Below are 18,192 nucleotides of genomic sequence, written 5' to 3'. Positions count from 1 at the left end.
GCGCCACACACTCAGCTGGCAATATGCACGTGTCTAAACGGCCTAATAAATATGCTGTGAAGTATGTTACAGGTGTTCACGAAGTCCGGACTTAGAACGTAGCTAGATCCACTTCCACAGACCCAAGATTCGGAACCGTTTTAAACCGCCCTCCTCGCCTGAACCCAGAGTTCTCAGAACCACAATAAACTGCCCTTTAACGGATGCAAACACTTCGAGAACCCCCGCTAAAGAAAGGCGCGTGACCCAACTATGTTGCGTTGATCACGTGAGGAGTCAATTGTCTCTGCAAATCCATGTAATGTGCTTAGGCCCAGTACCTGACATATACTATACCTTCAGTAAATATCTATATTCCGTAGATGTTCTGTGTCAGATCCTATGTGGAAGATAGCTGAGAGGACTGCAGAAACCACTCGGCCAATCCCTACTGCAGATTTGGGGATTTGTAGCCATAGGAAAAATAGTTGCTGTAATCTTTTTTTTAAAAAAGTAATAATTTTATTTTTATTTTGTGTGAATTGATGTTTCGCCTGCACGTATTGTTTTGTGAGGGTGTCGGATCCCCTGTTACAGACAATTGTGAGCTGCCATGTGGCCACTGGGAATTGAATGAGTCCTCTGGAAGAGCAGCCAGTTCTCGTAACCACTGAGTCCTAGCAGCTGTAATCCCGTGTATCCTTTATTAACTTTATTTTTGGCTGACATATTTGCATATATCTGCCATGAGGGGTGTATTTTAATTCATTGGGTCCGGGGAACAGAAAAGCTAAAAAAAAAAAAAAAAAAAAAACAAAAAAAAACTTCACCAAACGGGGAAGCAAGAAGGAACTGGGAGTCGAACCTAGAGTCTTTCTACACAGACGCCGAGGAGGCTACCCCTAGGCTAAACCCCCAGCTGGTAGCTGAGGGTGTCAAACGGCATAAAGAACCTCAATCATACTGGTGATGTCACATTGATAACAGCTGAACCCATTTCTACAGGGTACACATAGTTAACAATGGGCTGTTTATCTAAAAATAGAAGACAGGTTTGAACGCGCTGATCTTACAGGTTCAAAACATACAATCTACTCAGCCCTCCATCCTTTCTTACTTCAGGTCTCCCCTTCACGGTTTCTAGGTCTCCATTGTGACTTCCAGGTCATTCGTTGGATATTCATGACCTCTCCAAACCACTGTTAATTTTTTTTTTTAAAGCAATGTGACTGTAGCTCAGCATCTCTGTCTACAAAATTCTTTTTAAAAGTGCCAGTATCATAACTGGAAGTGGTGGGGCATGCCTTTAGTCTTTTTTTTTATTTAAAAACATCTCTATATTCTTTTATTGCAATCATATTCATGACCAGCATCGACCTGCATTATTCCTTTGTGCTGCTGTCGTTAGTACTGGTGTCAGGAGAACAATCACCTCATAAGCTAGTTGGGATGCTTTTCTTTCTTTGATATTTTCTGAAAGAAAATATTTATAATTGCTGTTTAGCCTTTTGTCTTGGGAAGATCTCTGTGAGCTCAAGGCCAGCCTGGTCTACAAAGCGAGTTTCAGGATGGCTAGGACTGCACAGAGAAACTCCATCTTGAAAACAAAAAAAAAAAAATGCTCTAGATTAAAGGGACACGAATAATAAATACAATACATAGATTTTGGATGGCCTAGAGGATAACAGCTATGAAATGTATTATTGAGATATTTAAGAGGATAGTATATAAATTGTATGTCATTATTCCTAGAAAATAAATATTACATTGGGAACCATTATGATTTCTGCTCAAATCTTAAAATAGGCCAGCAATTTTTTTATATAATAATTTTTATTGATTCACAGTATGTCATTTGTGTGCTAAATAAAGCAAGATGCAAAATATTAGAAGTTGAAGCTGGATGAATGGTTTGGGTATTCATTTTACTAGTCTTAAATTTTCTATAGGATTTAGTTTCTTAAAAATAAAAAGGGGTAATGAAACATTACTTGCAAAGAGCTTTCAAAATCCATGCGTACATGTTTCAGCCTGAATAGAGAGTTTTCTTGGAGTGGGGATGGCTGAGAGGATGCGATTATTTGTTCCAGGACCACAGGGAAGAAGCACAGCTAAGAGATCTTTGTCAGCTAGGGAGGAGGAGCATGAAGAAGAGCAGTGATGAAAGCAGATGGACAGAGGAAGATAGTTGTATCAAAGAGACTGAGAAGAACGGAAAAGCCAGAGGAGTAGGAATGAATCCTCAAGGTCATACTTAGAGGAGGACAGAGAGATAACACAATAAATCTCTCCAGGTTAGAGGATGCTCAGGGAGGACTGGAACCAAGTGGCTTTATTAGTTCAGACGTGGACCGTTTATCTCTAGAGCAGTGGTTCTCAACCTTCCTAATACTGCAGCCTTTTTAGACAGTTCCTCATGTTGTGGTAACCCCCAGCCCTAAAATTATTTTTGTTTTTATTTCGTGTCATTTTGCTACTGTTATGAATTGTGCTGTAAATATCTTATATGCAGAATTTCTGATATGCAACCCCCTAAAGGGGTCGTGATCCACAGGTTGAGAGCCGCTGCTCTAGACTTTTTCTCTGGGCACCTTCCCTCTGGCAGATGGTTTATGCCACAGGACTGGATAACAACGACACCTGCAATCTCTGAAAGAAAAGTTTCCTTTTCTAAAGGCAAGGTAGCTCAAACCTCTAGTAGGTCAAGGGGTTTGCTTTTGTTTAATTCTCATTGAGTTCAGGGGCAAGATTTAAATTTTCAAGAAAGTACTGTGTGAAACCACCCTAGGATCAGGGAAAATACATCCACTTCTCATCTGGACTTGGGGGAGAATATGGATTCTGGACTGTTTCTGCCATCTAGTAGCAGTGAGGATGGCAAATACACCCTAGGAGGCAAAGTGCAGCTACAGGGAAGGAAAAGAAAACCCTGCTATCCCCTTGACTAACCTGTCACATCTGACAGTTTCCTGGAAGACATCTCTGAGATGAGATAATGATTGTCCCTACTTCATAGGGTTGCTGGAGAAATTAAACGACGTCACACTAGACTTAAAGAATGTCTGGCCCATGGTAAAAATCTATAAATATTATTACTGTCATTGTTGTATTGAAGCTTTAATGGGCCATTTAGACAGTATTTTCAAACTTTTTCACTATGACTGCCTCTGTTGATCTTTGTAACACTTCCAGAGAGGTGTATATGACGTATTTTGATTAGCATCTCACTTTTTGAAGTAGAGAACCGAACTCCCAGCTATATAAGTGAGGTAGCTCAGGTTAACGGCAACTTTTCTGATTCACAACCCAGTGCTGATTTTCCCCACAACATTTCCAGGAAATGTTGAAATAGGTGGACCCTTTGATACTGAATTACAACTGAATCACAATGATTTGCTAGGCACTGTAAGGGTCTTCCGAGTACAGCAGTGGGCAAGACATATGGGTTCTTTTGCTCACAAAGTCAGCATACTAGTGTGAGGAGACAGTTAATAAACAACTAAATGATGATAATCAGAGCTTCATGTGATTAAAAATAAAGCAGGGTGCTGTGGGTGGGATGATGCTGTAGTGAAAGAAGACTTTCGTGAGACGAGAACGTTCATGACAAGGAGGAGCTGATCTGGAGACCTTCTCACCTCAGGTATCTAGGCTAAGATAAGGAAGGGAAGTTTTCATAATGAGGAGCATCCCTGATCCTATTCTGGTCCACCGCAGACAAAAAGGAAAAACAAGGCAGAGGTCTACACATTAAAGGTGGCTTCGAGCCCAATCCAAGAGATGTGAAAGTAAAGCTTTCTGAAAAAGTTTCTCCCTTTCAGGTGAACAAAAAGGACTGGGAACAGGGAAGGCAATTGCTTTCCCTGTAAGTGTTTATTAAATTTAAGTATGTTTGTGTATGTGCTGGGATTGAACCTAAACATTGTGCATCCTAAGCCACTGAGCTAACCTCTTAGCTCCTAACACACTTTAAATCAACCGTTTAGAGATGTTAGACTAAAATTCTATCATTTAATCTATCTATCTATCTATCTATCTATCTATCTATCTATCTATCTATCTATCATTTATCTATATATCTATCATGTATCTACTATCTAGCTACCACCTATCTATCTATCTATCATCTATCTATCTATCTATCTGTCTGTCTGTCTATCTATCTATCTATCTATCTATCTATCTCTATCCATCATCTATCTACTTATTATCTATCTATCATCTATAAATCTACTATCTATTGTCTATCTATACCTATATATTGGGAATTTACCCTATTAAAGTAACTAGAATATTTCTATCACCCTACAATATTATATTGCCTTGTACCTTTTGAAGTCACTTCCGGTACAGAATATGACTCAATTTGTGTCTGTCTGATGATATTTCATACTTAGATTAGGGGTGTGGTGTATGGGCCAGAAGGACACACAGGAGATATCAGGAGATATATGTGATGGCAGCTTATCTTCCCTGAAGCCTGGTGTAGTGGCACATAACCTGTAATTCTATCACCCAGAGTCTGGAACCAGGAGGGTGGCGATTTCAAGACCAGCATGGGCTACCTAATGAGACCCTGTTTCAACAAGTAAGAGACTAAAGAGCTTCTCCAGCACGGAGTTACTATTAATCAATACCTTGGGATATATAAGATTATCCTCTAAATTGAAATTGGCATCACGTAAAGTCTAGAAATTTGAATTAGAGGGCATTAAGTTAGCATTATATAAAGTCTATGTGTTGAATTAGAAGCCTGTGTCAAACTGACAATCCCTAAGATCTGCACTGTTGTGTTAGAGAATGTTTCTTGACCAACTCAGGAGCACGGTTTGTTTTTACTCATTTGTTCTTACTTTAGTTTTGATTTATTTTCCTGTGCATGTTTTTTAACAGTGGGTCTCGACTCATGGATCTCGATCCCCTTGGCCAACCTCTATCTCCAAAAATATGTACATTCTGATTCATATCAGTAGCAAAACTACAGTTAGTAAGTAGCAGCAGAAATACTTTTATATTTGGAGGTCACCACAACACTGTATTTAAGGGTCCCAGCATTAGAAAGGTCAGAACCACTGATCTACAGGCTTTTGTTCCTTAATAAGCATAGACTAATAGGAAGTCAGCGTATTTTAAGAACATAGAATTTGACCTGAGGTAAATGTGTATTTCTCATCTCATCCCACTTACTGGCAGACCTTGAGAAAGGCGATTGGATCCACACCTATGATTCCTCATCCATAAAAATGCAGTAAAGCACCCGGTGCCTGGAACACCTCTAAAAACCGAGAGTCTATTTTAACTATTGGAAAGGCCTTTGATTTTTTTCTCTAGCTAGGTGACTAGATCATTTTAGATTTATTTGGTGCTCTGACACCTCAGCGTACTGCAGCAGAGCTACTACGTTGAGTTACTGGTCAATTCTTGCAGGTTGCCAAGGTCTTCTCTATGTCCATTTGCAAACCTTTTTGGGGTTTTGCTTTCATGGATATACCAAAATGTCTTTTGCAGTAATGGCAGTTTAACTGAACATTTTTCCTTACTCATTTTTTTTCCCTTCTGGCATTACTGGAACTACATTAAGGGAGAATTGTAACAACAATGGATTTCTTTTGTGTGTGTGTGTGTGTGTTATGCGTGCTGTGTGTGGACAACTTATAGGGGTCAATTCTCCCTTTCTGCCACGTGGGTTCTAGGGACTGCTAACAAACAACTTCACCTACTGAGCCATCTCCCTGGCCCAGATTTCTGATTTTAGCAAGAAATTATCTAAGCGCTTTTGTTGGGGGAAGATGTCTGCCTATCAAGCCAGAAAGAAAGTGCTGCCTCGCCCACCACTCCTTGCTTTTTAAGGTTTAAGTGAAATAAGTTTCGTTTGCTTTTCTTTTTTTAAGTTTCACAAGCTTTCTGCCTTGCTTCAAATTTCCCCTTATTAAACTTGTCTGATGTGGATTTTTTTTCCTTCCTAAGTTCTTTAGGCAAGTGCTTTATTGTCCTTTTTTTGTACTGATACAGGCTTTTCCGGCAACATGGTTTCTAATATATTGTCTTGGTCAACTCCTGTAATGTATTAGTCTCACAAATGAATTTTTACCAGTGTTTCCTCACTATTATGGTGTGGCTGCTCTTTTGTATTACAACGTCGTGGCTTTTTGTTCACTGTGTGGGTTTTGGCATTATTTTAAAATGTCATTCAATTTTATTTCTCTTTTTCCTGCAACTGGAAATAACTATCTTGAAGTGATCAGGACGCTCTCGCCTTGCTGCTTAGCTTTCTTGGTGCTGGACATTGCTACGCAGGGCTGCTGGGGTAGAAAGACATCATTGGTCTTACCCAGTGATAAATTTTGCATACTACAGTCCTGACCTGCAAAGAAAGATATGTCCACCGGTACAATAGTAGCAAGATTGTTTATGGGAGTATTAACCACTATCACTATCTTGGTTAGATTTAAGGCCTGCTTCTGTAAACATACTCGGAAATGGTGAATAAGGAAGACATAGATGTTAGAAAAGAATGTATTTGCATTGTTTTTCTAAATGCTCATGCTGTTAAACTGCTTTTTGAATATTTATGTTTATATCCGTAGATTTGTGCTACTATCAGCCTTGGTCATAGAAACTTATTGCTGTGGGTAGTGGGTAATAGGGACTCTTAACCGCTGAAGTACTGAGAATAAGCAACTCCGAGTGCTCAGAAGTGGAGCAGCTGTACCAACCCTCCTGCTAAAGACAACACAGAGGGGAAGCATGGGAAAACGGAAGGGGAGGTAGAAGAGTGGAAGAGCTGGAGGATGGGGAGGGGTGCTGAGGGATACTGCTTGCTGGGTGTAACATGACCGTTGCACACATGAGTTCAGAGGAGCTGTGGTTACCTATGTAAGACCAGCATGCCCCACTTCTGAGGAACTATTGGCGGTTGGTAGCTGCTGAGGAAGAGAGAGTCACTTTTTCTTTGGGGAGATGATCATTGTGAGGTTGCTTATGCCCCCAGTGGATGACCCCATATCTACATGTGAGCAGTATGAACTGGACTCAGTGGGTTATAAAAAAGTGGCCATGAAGTTGGGAAGGAGATGTGTTGTAGGGAGTGCCTGGGGTGTGAATGGAGGGCTGGGGATGGATGTGACCAAGATAGGTTGCGTACGTGTATGGAATATATCTTGCTAGCTCAGTTTTTGACGCAGACAAGCACCTACCTCTTTTGGCTCAGCACCGTGCAACTATGGTCCTGTCATAACCTCCTAGAGAAGTTTCACTCATGACTTCCTTTTGAAATGGAGGTCTTATTTTAGAGAGGCTGAAACTGTTAGGGGCCGTCAAGAAGATTGTACTTCTTGCCAGGAGAGGATCCTGTTTCCCTGCCTTGCTTCCTTTTCCCGCTAACATAGCTCTCTCAGCTCAGCATAAGCCTTGAGCTTTTCCAGCTGCTCCTATGGAGTGTGGCCATGTTGCTATTGGGATGCTTAGGACCACATCTCATTTACAGAGGTCAAAGGTCAGGGCCTCACTCTCCAGGAATAAACCCTGAGGACTCTTGAGATCCTCCAGACTGCTGTCAGGGCTCTTGTAGCCCAAAGCCTTCCTTTCTCTGCTGGGATCTGTCAGTTGGGTCTGGAAAAGAGCAAATTTCCTCACCCCAAATTTACCTATTAACCACATACAGTTCCTGGAGAAAGTCTGGAGGGAAGACTTGGTCTCATAATCCTCAGACGTCAAAACTGAAGTTCCCTTAGGGAGGACCTTGCCCAGCCCTCCTCATTTAACAGGCTAAGTAACTTCCTTTGCTCCGCTTCCACATTTCAAGGAATCCCCAAGGCTGCCTTATAATACAAATCAGGAGCAAGGTAAGAGCCAAGTTAATCAGGAAAGCAAGCTATCATGGGACCCAGCTGTGCTTGCAAAGGCCTGAGTCATTATAAATGCAGCCTTGGTCTCAGGAGTTGTTTATCAAGGATTTTCTTCAAGGGCAAAAAGTGATCTGTGCTGATTCAACTACGGAGCTTTACACAGGGCTGGGTAAACCTGGGAAATGTTCATTCAGTCTCATCCTGGCAGCTCTGGGCCTTTGAAAGGAGCAGATTGAAGGAGGCCTGCCTGTCTTGCCTTCTGGCTGGCCCCAGATAGTGTGGAGGGAAGGCAATCTTGGCCCCTGTCCCTTGCCCCTTACCTGCCTCTTACCTGATTCCTATGCTGATGGTTCTTGTGTTCAGTGCTGAAACTAAGAAAACACTCCAAATTTTGTTTGGGCAGGCTTTGGGAAGTGTGGATTTCTTCACGCCTTTACAAAAGTATAACAAAATCTACCAGACGCAACTCATTGTCACACCCGTTCCTCCAGATTAGCCCCCAAAGAGTGTGCATATGCTTTGTGCCTACATTTTACAGACGAAGGCTCCAAGACCACATTCTATGCCATACCCAGCACCTCCAAAGGAACAGAGCACCCCCTGAGTATAGTTGACGGAGGCCACAGAGTTGAGACTACCACCTTGCTTTGGCCTGCGATCAATTCCAGTCTGATTGATTCCCGGGAAGTGTAGAATTTGTAGGACCTTAGTGCCTGGGCCCTATGGAGACTTTAAAACACTGTAATACTGTAGCAGAAGGGCAATTTCCCATCTTTTAACTTCATATTCTTGGAATATTTTCCTTTCAGATTAGTGAACGATAAGGAAGTCTGATCAACTGAAAGGGTGGAGAATCAGATCTCAGCATTTAGCCATGTGTAGGGAACTCATGTGTGTGTTTGTGCATGTCCATATGTGTCTCTTTGCATGCCTATGTATGTGTCTGTGTCTTTGTGGGTGTCATGTATGTCTCTATGTCTGTGTGTGTACCCGTGTGCATGTGTGTGTATGTGCGTTTATTTTTTATTGATTTTTATTGAGCTCTACATTTTTCTCTGCTCCCCTCCTTTCTTCTCCCCTCCACTTCAACCCTCTTCCAAGGTCCCCATGTTCCCAATTTACTCAGAAGATCTTGTCTTTTTCTACTTCCCATGTAGATTAGATCTATGTAAGTCTCTCTTAGTGTCTTCATTGTTGTCTAAATTCTTTGGGATTATGGTTTGTGAGCTGGTTTTCTTTGCTTTATGTTTAAAAACCACTTATGAGTGAGTACATGTGATAATTGTCTTTCTGTGTCTGGGTTACCTTACTCAAAATGATGTTTTCTAGATCCATCCATTTGCCTGCAAAATTCAAGATAGTGTTATTTTTTTCTGCTGTGTAGTACTCCATTGTGTAAATGTGCCACATTTTCCTTACCCATTCTTCAGTCGAAGGGCATTTAGGTTGTTTCCAGGCTATGACAAACAAGTGCATTTATTTTAAACAAGTGTCTCTTTACACTCTTACCAATGTCTAAGAAAGACGTATGCCTGGGGTTTAGAAGGGGAAATATCTAGCTGAGCTTGCTATTCTAACAGAAACAAGGTCATAGATGGTAGAATTCTCAGTAGACTGTAAATGGGGGTTTTGGTAAAACAGACCACCTAGGGACTTTGTGTCTTGGGTGCTCAGAAAATAGCCCAGAGTGGTATCTGGACCCAAATCCAACACTCTCACCAGCCATGGGAAAGGAACCCATTTCTCCTCCCTTCCCTCCAATATATCAGCTCAAGAAAACTGCCTTTTTAATTTTTTTTATTCATGTTGCCCAGGGAGGGCACCCAGTATTTTCACAGTGCAACTGCGCAGATGTATTGGTAAAAGTGATCACAGTTGTGCAGTCACCAGCCTGATGGTGAGGGTGGCTCCAGCTGGGGTGGAATTGCTGCCGGGGAGAGGGCGAAGGAGGGGAGTCGAAGGAGTTCTCAGCTTACAGGTTAGCGAGAAGCCAGTCCAGCAGTTGCTTCCTGGCCATGTTGCCCACGGCTTCATCCAGTTGTCGTTCCTTGGCGAACTTCATGACCTCCTGAAGAAGGTCTCCGACACTGTACCCCTTCTCTGCTGCCTTGGCCGAAACTTCAGGGAGCTGTGGAGAGAGCAGTGTTGGCTTGAGTAATCAGATCCTTTTCAGAACGAGGAGCCGCTAGGAAAAGTGAACTGTCATCTCCATGTGCCTGTCTACTGGGTTAAAGTCAGAACTGGAGGCTGCTAACATGCCTATTCCTTTTCCTTAAGCCTTCTGAAAAGAAGCTGTGTTTACTGAGTACTTCTCCCCAGGTCACAGACCCTCAAGTTAGTCTGAGCAGATTTCTAGGTCTACAGCTGGGGTTGCCATTACTCTCCATCCCTTTAAAATAAACTATGGCATGGATGCAAGGAGAATTTCATGTTTTTATTTCAGCTCCTGTACTGAAAATGATATAACTATGTGATTTCTCCGCAATCTATCTAATGTGGGAACTGCAATAGTGTGTGTGTGTATGTGTGTGTGATAGAGAATGTGGTTATGTATTAATGCTATCCTGCTCACATCCACCCATTCTACCTTTAATTTGTTAGGCCTTAATGCATTTCTTACCTTCTCTAGTTGTCCATCGTCGTCCCCCATGAAGTAGAGCATGGGCACGTTAAACTGAGAGGCTGCAATCCACTGCAGGACAGCCTGCAGCTGCTTCTGCAAGTTACTTGTAGAGCACTGATTGTTGACGATGACTTCAGGGCCAGGAGCATCTTGATACTGGGACATGGCACCTTCACGGCCACATCTGGAGCTACTAGCTGCCAGGGCTGCTTGTTCTTCCAGCTCAGCCAGGGCTGCTCCATTGTTGCTGTACTTTGCCATGATCAGGCATAGCTTCATCACGGATTCTACCAATTGGTCTATAAATTGGCGGTTCATTTGCTTCATCCCACTGATGAAGTCCAGTTCTGAATTGTCTGGGCATTGATCTTCAGGTCTCTTGCACACGGGAGCTGCTTTGCTTGGTCTAGGCTCAGGGCAACGCTTCTCATTTTCAGGTAGCTCGTCACAGTTGAAAGGGCTCTCACTAAGCAGTTTCTGAATCAGCGACAGAACCATGTTTGACATATCCAGCTTCTGCGAATCCAGTTGACTTTCCTTCCCACATGTGGATGGTCCAGGAGCTCCACGGCTTTCAAAATGCTTCATTGAGAGTGATTTAGCGCTCTGGCCACTTCCGCACTTCTCATACTGTGTACTTTGTTGGGACATATATCCCATGGAGGAACCAGGGCCATCTTCCTCACAAACATCTTTGCCCTTGGCTTGTTGGGTCAGATGGTACTGAATCAGCATGAGGGCAGAGACAATCAGATCTTTGGCCAGTGAATCTGTGGAAGGACTGATCTTTTCTCTCTTCTCGTCTTTATTGGCACAGACTTTGTTAGGCACCCTGACTGGGTTGCCTTGCTTCTGGTTCCACATAGTGAGGCTCTCTTTGAGGATATGCTCACTGACCTTCTCAGCGCTTGTCAGTGACTTGCAGCATGGATCTGCTTTTGCTTTGCATTTATCTTTTCCTTTCATCTCGGCTTTCATCGCTGAGAATTCAAGGCTCTGATTCTTGCATTTCGGATCATGAGTTCCGGCTTTCAAGGTTGCGTACGCCAGACTCTGAGATTTAGTCTCCTTCTTCTCACCAAGAAGAGCGCTGACCAGACGCTTTAGCATGGCCTCCATGATGTCTGCGGCATTTTGTTTGCCATGATTGAAAAGGTTCCTTTTGACAGCAGAAACAAAGTCCGAGTCTGTCATCAGGACTCCTGTGATGTTATGCAAGTTCTTCATGCAGGAATCAATCAGATCAGACACAATTTCCTTGGTGTGCTTTAAGAGTACCCTCTTCAGGACCACACAAGCTGGAATTGGCTTCCCGCAGCTGTGCACTTTCAAAGTTTTCATAACAGAGACCATCATGTCAGATGCTACCTGATTTGCATAAACCATGAGCCCCTTGCTGATGGAATCTGCAAATTCTTTGCTATCTTTTGGGCACATCTGCTTCTCTCCACACTTGTTCTTGTTCGATAATTCACTATAGAGAAAGGTTTTCCGGCCATTATCCCTGCATTCCTCGCCAGTTCCGCGCATTTCTGCTGAGGTCAGCTCTACAGCTTCATGGGCCATCTCAGAAGCAATCTTGCTAACAGCACTTCGGGGGCTGGTTTTCCCCTTTTCTCCTGGACATGCATAAATTGAATGATGGAGACACTTGTTTCCACCTTCCAATTTGTCCTTGATTTCCTTTCGGGCCATTTGAATCACCAGAGATGACAATCGGTTGACATAGAAGGAAAGATCGTCCATAGAGCACTCTCCATCTGGGGTGGCAACTGACCTCTGATTGCTAGGAGATTTGGCCGCAGGGTTTGAGGGACTTTGGTTATTGTTGGTGTTTTTGGATGCCGCCATTTCTAGGCGTAGGTTTTGAGATCCTTGGTTCAAAAACTCCATGTTTAGTTGATCAGCATACACACTGTAGCAGTTCTCAGAGGGTATTTTGTGATATTCGCCCTCTAGGTCTCCTACTTTATGTTTACAGCTAGAGGCTGAGGGGCTTAATGCATGTTGGAAACCCAAGGCATACTTCTGGAGATCATTGAGGAGCCAATTGAGGACACTTATGGGATCGGAGGGAGCTTGTTTGAAAAGACACACAGATCCCTCCATCTAGAAAAAGAAGAGCACCTTTCCATAAGTGTTTGAAGAGTTTGGGTAGGCTACTTCTGCCTTTTTATTTTCTTATTAGAAAAGATAGCTTCTAAGTAATAGATTAGAGATTTGGCTTACTTCATTAGCATCTAATATCCATTAATGAACATTCAAGCATAGCAACAGAAGCTCAGAGTTAGTATATATGCTTGTAGACTTAACTATTTGTAAGTGTTGCCAATGTGTTTGCCAATTTCATATGCATATGTATGTATTATGCATGTCTACTGTGTAAGCCAACACAAGCATGCATTTTGTACATACTAGCAAATGGAAAAATACACTTGTGTATAGCAGTATGTCTGGATATGTTAAGATGTTCCTGTCAATTTTAATAATATACTCACTACTATGAATTGTTTAATCATAAATTTGTGTTTTAAGTAATAACAATTTTATTGTTTAAAGTAACAATTCCATGTCATTCCATTGATTATTATTTTATTCTACAATTAGTTTATTCTACATTTATAAGATGTTTGAATGTATTGTGAATAACATAAATAGGTATATAATTACAATTGTGTCAATGTATCAAAGTATCAAACAAGTGTGTTAGTGAATATGTGTTACTTTATGTATGTATGTCTGTATGCATGTCAGTCATGATTGTGTATGCACATAGGTCTTTCCATATGCATTTATTAATGTATATGTCAATATCTGAATTTGTTAGGGCTACTGTGTTCTGATCAAGGTTTATAAGTGTTAATATGTGCTTATACATTGTGTGCATTAATGTAAATGTGGTTATATCACATGTGGGTATATCAGTACATTTGCCCACATGTCTTTGTATATGTTAAGTCTATGTAAAGATCAGTCAGTATATTTAGCAATGCATGTATGTGTTTATGTGACCTGTAGCTAGTCATGTGTGTATCTTTGTTTGTATAAATTACTTTAAATACATTAGCTAGATATGAATGTTTTGATGTTATATATGTTTATATTATTAAATATATAACTTGTGATTGTGTATATAAATGTATATGCACAACTTTAATTTATTAATTAAGAAATACCTTGCTCTTTGCCTCTGTTTTGCCTCCTCCTATTTTACTGAATCCATGCAAATTTGTCATAAGGCCATATTTTTCAAAAATAGGTTTAAGTTATGATCAAGGTGATGAGTACTGTGTGCAGGAAGCCTGGGCTGCTCTTTTAAAAAGAAACCCTAGGTATAAGTCATACCATTATTTTTTCTTTTTAAAATTATTTTTGTTTTTATTTCATGTGTATGTATATTTTGTCTGCATGTAAATCTGTACCACTTACACACGTAGTGCCTGTGGAGGCCAGGCAAGTGTGTCAGATGCCCTGAAACTGGAGCTTCAGCAGCACATGGGTTCTGGGAATTGAACCTGGGTTCTCTAGAAGAGCTGTGAGTGCTCTTCACCTCTGAGGCATCTCTCCAGCCCCAAGCCGTGCCTTTTAAAGAGTATATGATGGAATTGACCACCCCCGAATAATTCCCAGAACTTTGAAGAGTGTTCTTTAAGTTGTTTTACTTCTTTCAGGGCTATTGGCCTCATTTCAAATTTGTTTGTAATCATAAATGATGTTTGCATATGACATATGAGTCTAGAGACGGGGAACAGAAAGCCTTTGACTTCTTTGAATTAAAGCCAAATATTCTTCCCATTACCAGTCGCCCAGGCTTGTAGGAATGTGTTTCGGTACCCTCTCAGAACCACGAGCCTGACATGTAATTCGAAATACACAAAAACAAATGAATTTGGGGTGTGAACATAGCCTGCAAGTCTCATTGCTTCTAATTTGAACCTTTTCAGCAGCTTGTGTATGTTAGCTCCTAGGTACTCGAATTCTTGGTTGTGTGTTTTCTCTGTTTCTTATCTTTATTCCTTACTGAACGGTGGGCAATATGAGACACATGAGTGTAGTACAATCAGCAAGGATGAGATTATGTGTACATCTTTCTTAGAACAAGGAGAGCAAGGTTATGCTTGGAGTAGATACCTTCAAGTTAAAGGGGGTATTCTGAACCTTTGTGTTTAAGGAACACCCATTAAAAATACCTGCATGTGGAACTTACCATGGCCCTGAACTTAGTCCTGTGCTTTCTAGAATGTCATGTGTTCCAGGGTGGTGGACCCACTGGACAACCATTTCCTTACTGTCTGTGACCCAGAGTCTTCAGACTTAATATTGGGCACTAGAAATTAGGAGTGATGGAACCTTAGAGGCTAAGTTACCTTAGACTGGTCTTGCTTTTCAGTGTCCTTGATCACAATAATCTCTTTTTCTGCCAGATTCTCCAGATCTAATTCGCCTTCAGACCTGGAACCAGCAGCACCCTGTGGGATTAAAAGGTGAGATTTTTATTAAAAAGTTGAGTTTTGAGATTTCTCCGAGCTGCTCCACCCCTTAGGCTACAAGTTCATAGCATGAAGGTCATATCTCCCATCGTCTATTTGTTTCTCCAGAAGAGGCAGGGTTTCAATGCTACACATTTTGAAGAATTAGGCAAGGTTATTTCCCCAAATTGCTGGTTTGTCCTCTGATGACCCTCAAGACTATCAGTCTCAAGAACCATCTGTTACTTACCACCTTTGAACAGATTATGTGTACCTGTGCTTTGATTTAGCCCAACCACTGCTGTGACTTCTAAAATGAAATTCATTATCAAGAGTAACAATAAATTCAGAAGCAGATACCCTGGACCTTCCCCCTGAATCCCTTCCCCCTGAATCCCTTCCCCCTGAATCCCTTCCCCCTGAATCCCTTCCCCCTGAATCCCTTCCCCCTGAATCCCTTCCCCCTTTCCTCCCCTTTGCCTCTCCCTTGCCCTTCATCATTCTTCACAGAAAAGCCTTCTCACTCAGTTTTCACCCTCTTCGACTTTGAACGGGAAATACCCACCTTGGAATCTTTATCTTCAACATTCAGGGTGGACACGTCCACAAAGCATATCTGCACAACATTAGGAGGGCAAATTTAGACAAGTTCCAGAGGAAGGGTCACAATTTCTGTCTTGGAGATGATACTGGCACTTACCTCATGAAATTCTTGTGAAAATTAACTGATAGTATATGTACATTTTAAGAGTGGTCCAAAAGAAAATATCCATGAATATTGATTCTAAAAACCTGAGATGACATGGCCCAACTGGCACAAGTGAAAAGGCTGATTTTGTACCAAAATTTGAATTCCCCTAACTTCAAATTTAGGTCATTTTCTATTACCTCAGTCTTTCTCAAGTTGTGCTATTTTACTGTTAGCAAACATTATGGCTTAAGTAGTATTAGGTAAAAAAAAAGAAAAAGAAAAAAATTAGTATTAGGTAAGAGAAGCTGGTTACTAGGTAGCCATCACTCCTCCCCTCCTCTTAGGCTCCTCTCATTCTTAGGCCCCTCTTTCCTCTTAGCCTTCTCTCTTCTTAGGCCCCTCCTCTCTTAGGTCTCTTCTTCCTCTTAGGTCCCTCCCACCTCAGGCCCTCCCTCTCTTCAGTCCCTCCCTGTTAGGCCCCTCCAATCTGAGGCTCCCCTTCTTGGGCTCCTCCCTTTAAGGCACCTCACTCCAATTAGACCCCTTCCCTCGTAGGTCCTCCCTCCCCCTATGCTCCTCCCTTCTCAGGTCCCTCCCTGTGGGCACCTCCATTTTAGGCCCCTCCCTCTCTTCAGCCCCTCTCAGGCTTTCCCCCTTAGGCCCTTCCCCTCTGAGGCTCCCCCCCTCTTGGGTTCCTCCCTATTAGGTCCTTCCCTCTCTTAGGCCCTCACTTCTTAGACTCCTCCCCTCATATCCCTCCTCTCTAGGTTCCTCCCCTTTGGCTCCTTCCATTAGGGCCCCCTCCTCAGAGGCCCCTCCCTCCTCTTAGGCCCCTCCCATTTAGGCTCTGCACCTCAAGCCCCTCCCCTTTTGGACTCCTCCCTCTTAGGCCCCTCTCTCCTCTCAGGCCCCTCCCACTTAGGCTCTGCTCCTTAGGCCCCTCTCTTGGACCCTTCTTAGGTCTCCTCCCTCCTCTCAGGCCCCTCCCACTTAGGTTCCACTCTTTAGGTCCCTCCCACTTAGGCTCCACCACTTGGAACCCGTCTCCTCTTGGCTGCCTCCCTCTTAGGCCCCTCCCACTTAGGCTCCATCCCTTAGGCCTCTCCCCTTTGGATGCCTCCCTCTTAGTCCCCTCCCTCCTCTCAAGCCCCTCCCACTTAGGTTCCACCCTTTAGGACCCTCCCACTTAGGCCCCGCCCCTCAGGCCCCTCCCATTTGGATGCCTCCCTCTTAGGTCCCTCCCTCCCCTCAAGCCCCTCCCACTTAGGTTCCACCCCTTGGACCTCCTCTCCTCTTGGGCTCCTCCATCTTAGGCCCCTCCCACTGAGGTTCCATCTTTTAGGCCCCTCCCACTTAGACTCTACCCCCCCTTTGCCCCTCCCCTTTTGGACTCCCCCTCTTAGTTCACTTCCTTTTCTCAGGCCCCTCCCACTTAGGTTCCACCCTTTAGACCCCTCCCACTTAGGCTCCACCCCTTGAGCCTCCTTTCCTCCTGGGCTCCTCCCTCTTAGGCTCCTCCCACTTAGGCTCTGCCCATAGGTCCCCACTCCCCTTGGTCTCCCTCTCTCAGGACCCTCCCTCCTCTCAGGCCCCTCCCTTCTCTTAGATCTCCCCACTTAGGCTCTGCCCCTTTGGCTTCTCCCCTCTTGGGTTCTTCCCCCTTATGCCACTCTTTACTTTTGAGCTCCTCCCTTAGGCCTCTCCCACTTAGGCTCCACCCATCAGGCCCCCTTCTCCTTTTGGGCTCTTCCCTTTTAGGCCCCTCCCTCCTCTTAGGCCCCTCCCACTTAGGATCTGCCCTTAGATTCCCTCTCCCCTTGACCACCCTCTCTGAGGCCTCTCACTACTCTTAGGCCCCTCCCTCCTCCTAGTTCCCCCACTTAGGCTCTGCCCCCTTTGGCCCCTCCCCACTTGGGCTCCTCCCCAATAGGCCCCCTCACTCCTCTTAGGCCCCACCCTCCTCTCAGGCCCCTCCCAGTTATGTTCTACCCTTTAGGCCCCTCCTACTTAGGTTCCACCACTTGGACCCCCTCTCCTCTTGGCCTCCTTCCTCTTAGGCCTCTCCCACCTAGGCCCCACCCCTTAGGTCCCCTTTCTCTTGGGCTCCTCCCTCTCTTAGGCCCCTCCCACTTAGACTCCTACCCTTTTGACTCCTCCCTCTTAGGCCCCTCCCACTTAGGCCATGCCCCCTCAGGCCCCTCCCATTTGGATACCTCCCTCTTAGGACCCTCCCTCCTCTTAGGACCCTCCCTCCTCTCAGGCCCCTCCCATTTGGATACCTCCCTCTTAGGACCCTCCCTCCTCTCAGGCCCCTCCCACTTGGGTTCCACCCTTTAGAACCCTCCCACTTTGGTTTCACCCCTTGGACCTCCCTCTACTCTTGGGCTCCTCCCTCTTAGGCCCATCCACCTAGGGCCCACCCCTTAGATCCCCCTTCTCTTGAGCTCCTCCCTCTCTTAGGCCCCTCCCACTTAGACCCCTTCCCTTTTGACTCCTCCCTCTTAGGCCCCTCTCTCCTCTCAGGCCCCTCCCACTTAGGTTCTACCCTTTAGGACCCTCCCACTTAGGCCCCTCCCCTTTTGA

At 43.8% G+C, this 18,192-nt stretch overlaps 1 protein-coding gene across 1 annotated transcript in view; it reads right to left on the bottom strand.

The window, feature by feature from the left end:
• Positions 1-9,798: 9,798 nt before the first annotated feature.
• Positions 9,799-18,192, bottom strand: part of Akap4 (A-kinase anchoring protein 4) — a 13,363-nt gene continuing 4,969 nt past the window's right edge. Inside the window, exons 3-6 of the mRNA XM_050160981.1 lie at positions 15,484-15,534; positions 14,817-14,918; positions 10,447-12,558; positions 9,799-9,954 (exon numbers count right to left, since the gene is read on the bottom strand). Coding sequence (XP_050016938.1) covers positions 9,799-9,954; positions 10,447-12,558; positions 14,817-14,918; positions 15,484-15,534 — 2,421 coding nt within the window. The remainder of the gene's footprint in view (positions 9,955-10,446; positions 12,559-14,816; positions 14,919-15,483; positions 15,535-18,192) is intronic.

This window comes from Alexandromys fortis, unplaced genomic scaffold (assembly GCF_014885135.2).
Source record: "Alexandromys fortis isolate MF-2015 unplaced genomic scaffold, M_Fortis_MF-2015_v1.1 scaffold_83, whole genome shotgun sequence".
Taxonomy (NCBI): Eukaryota; Metazoa; Chordata; class Mammalia; order Rodentia; family Cricetidae; genus Alexandromys; species Alexandromys fortis.
Note: the sequence above shows the minus strand (reverse complement) of the source record. Positions and strands in the feature narration are given on the sequence as shown.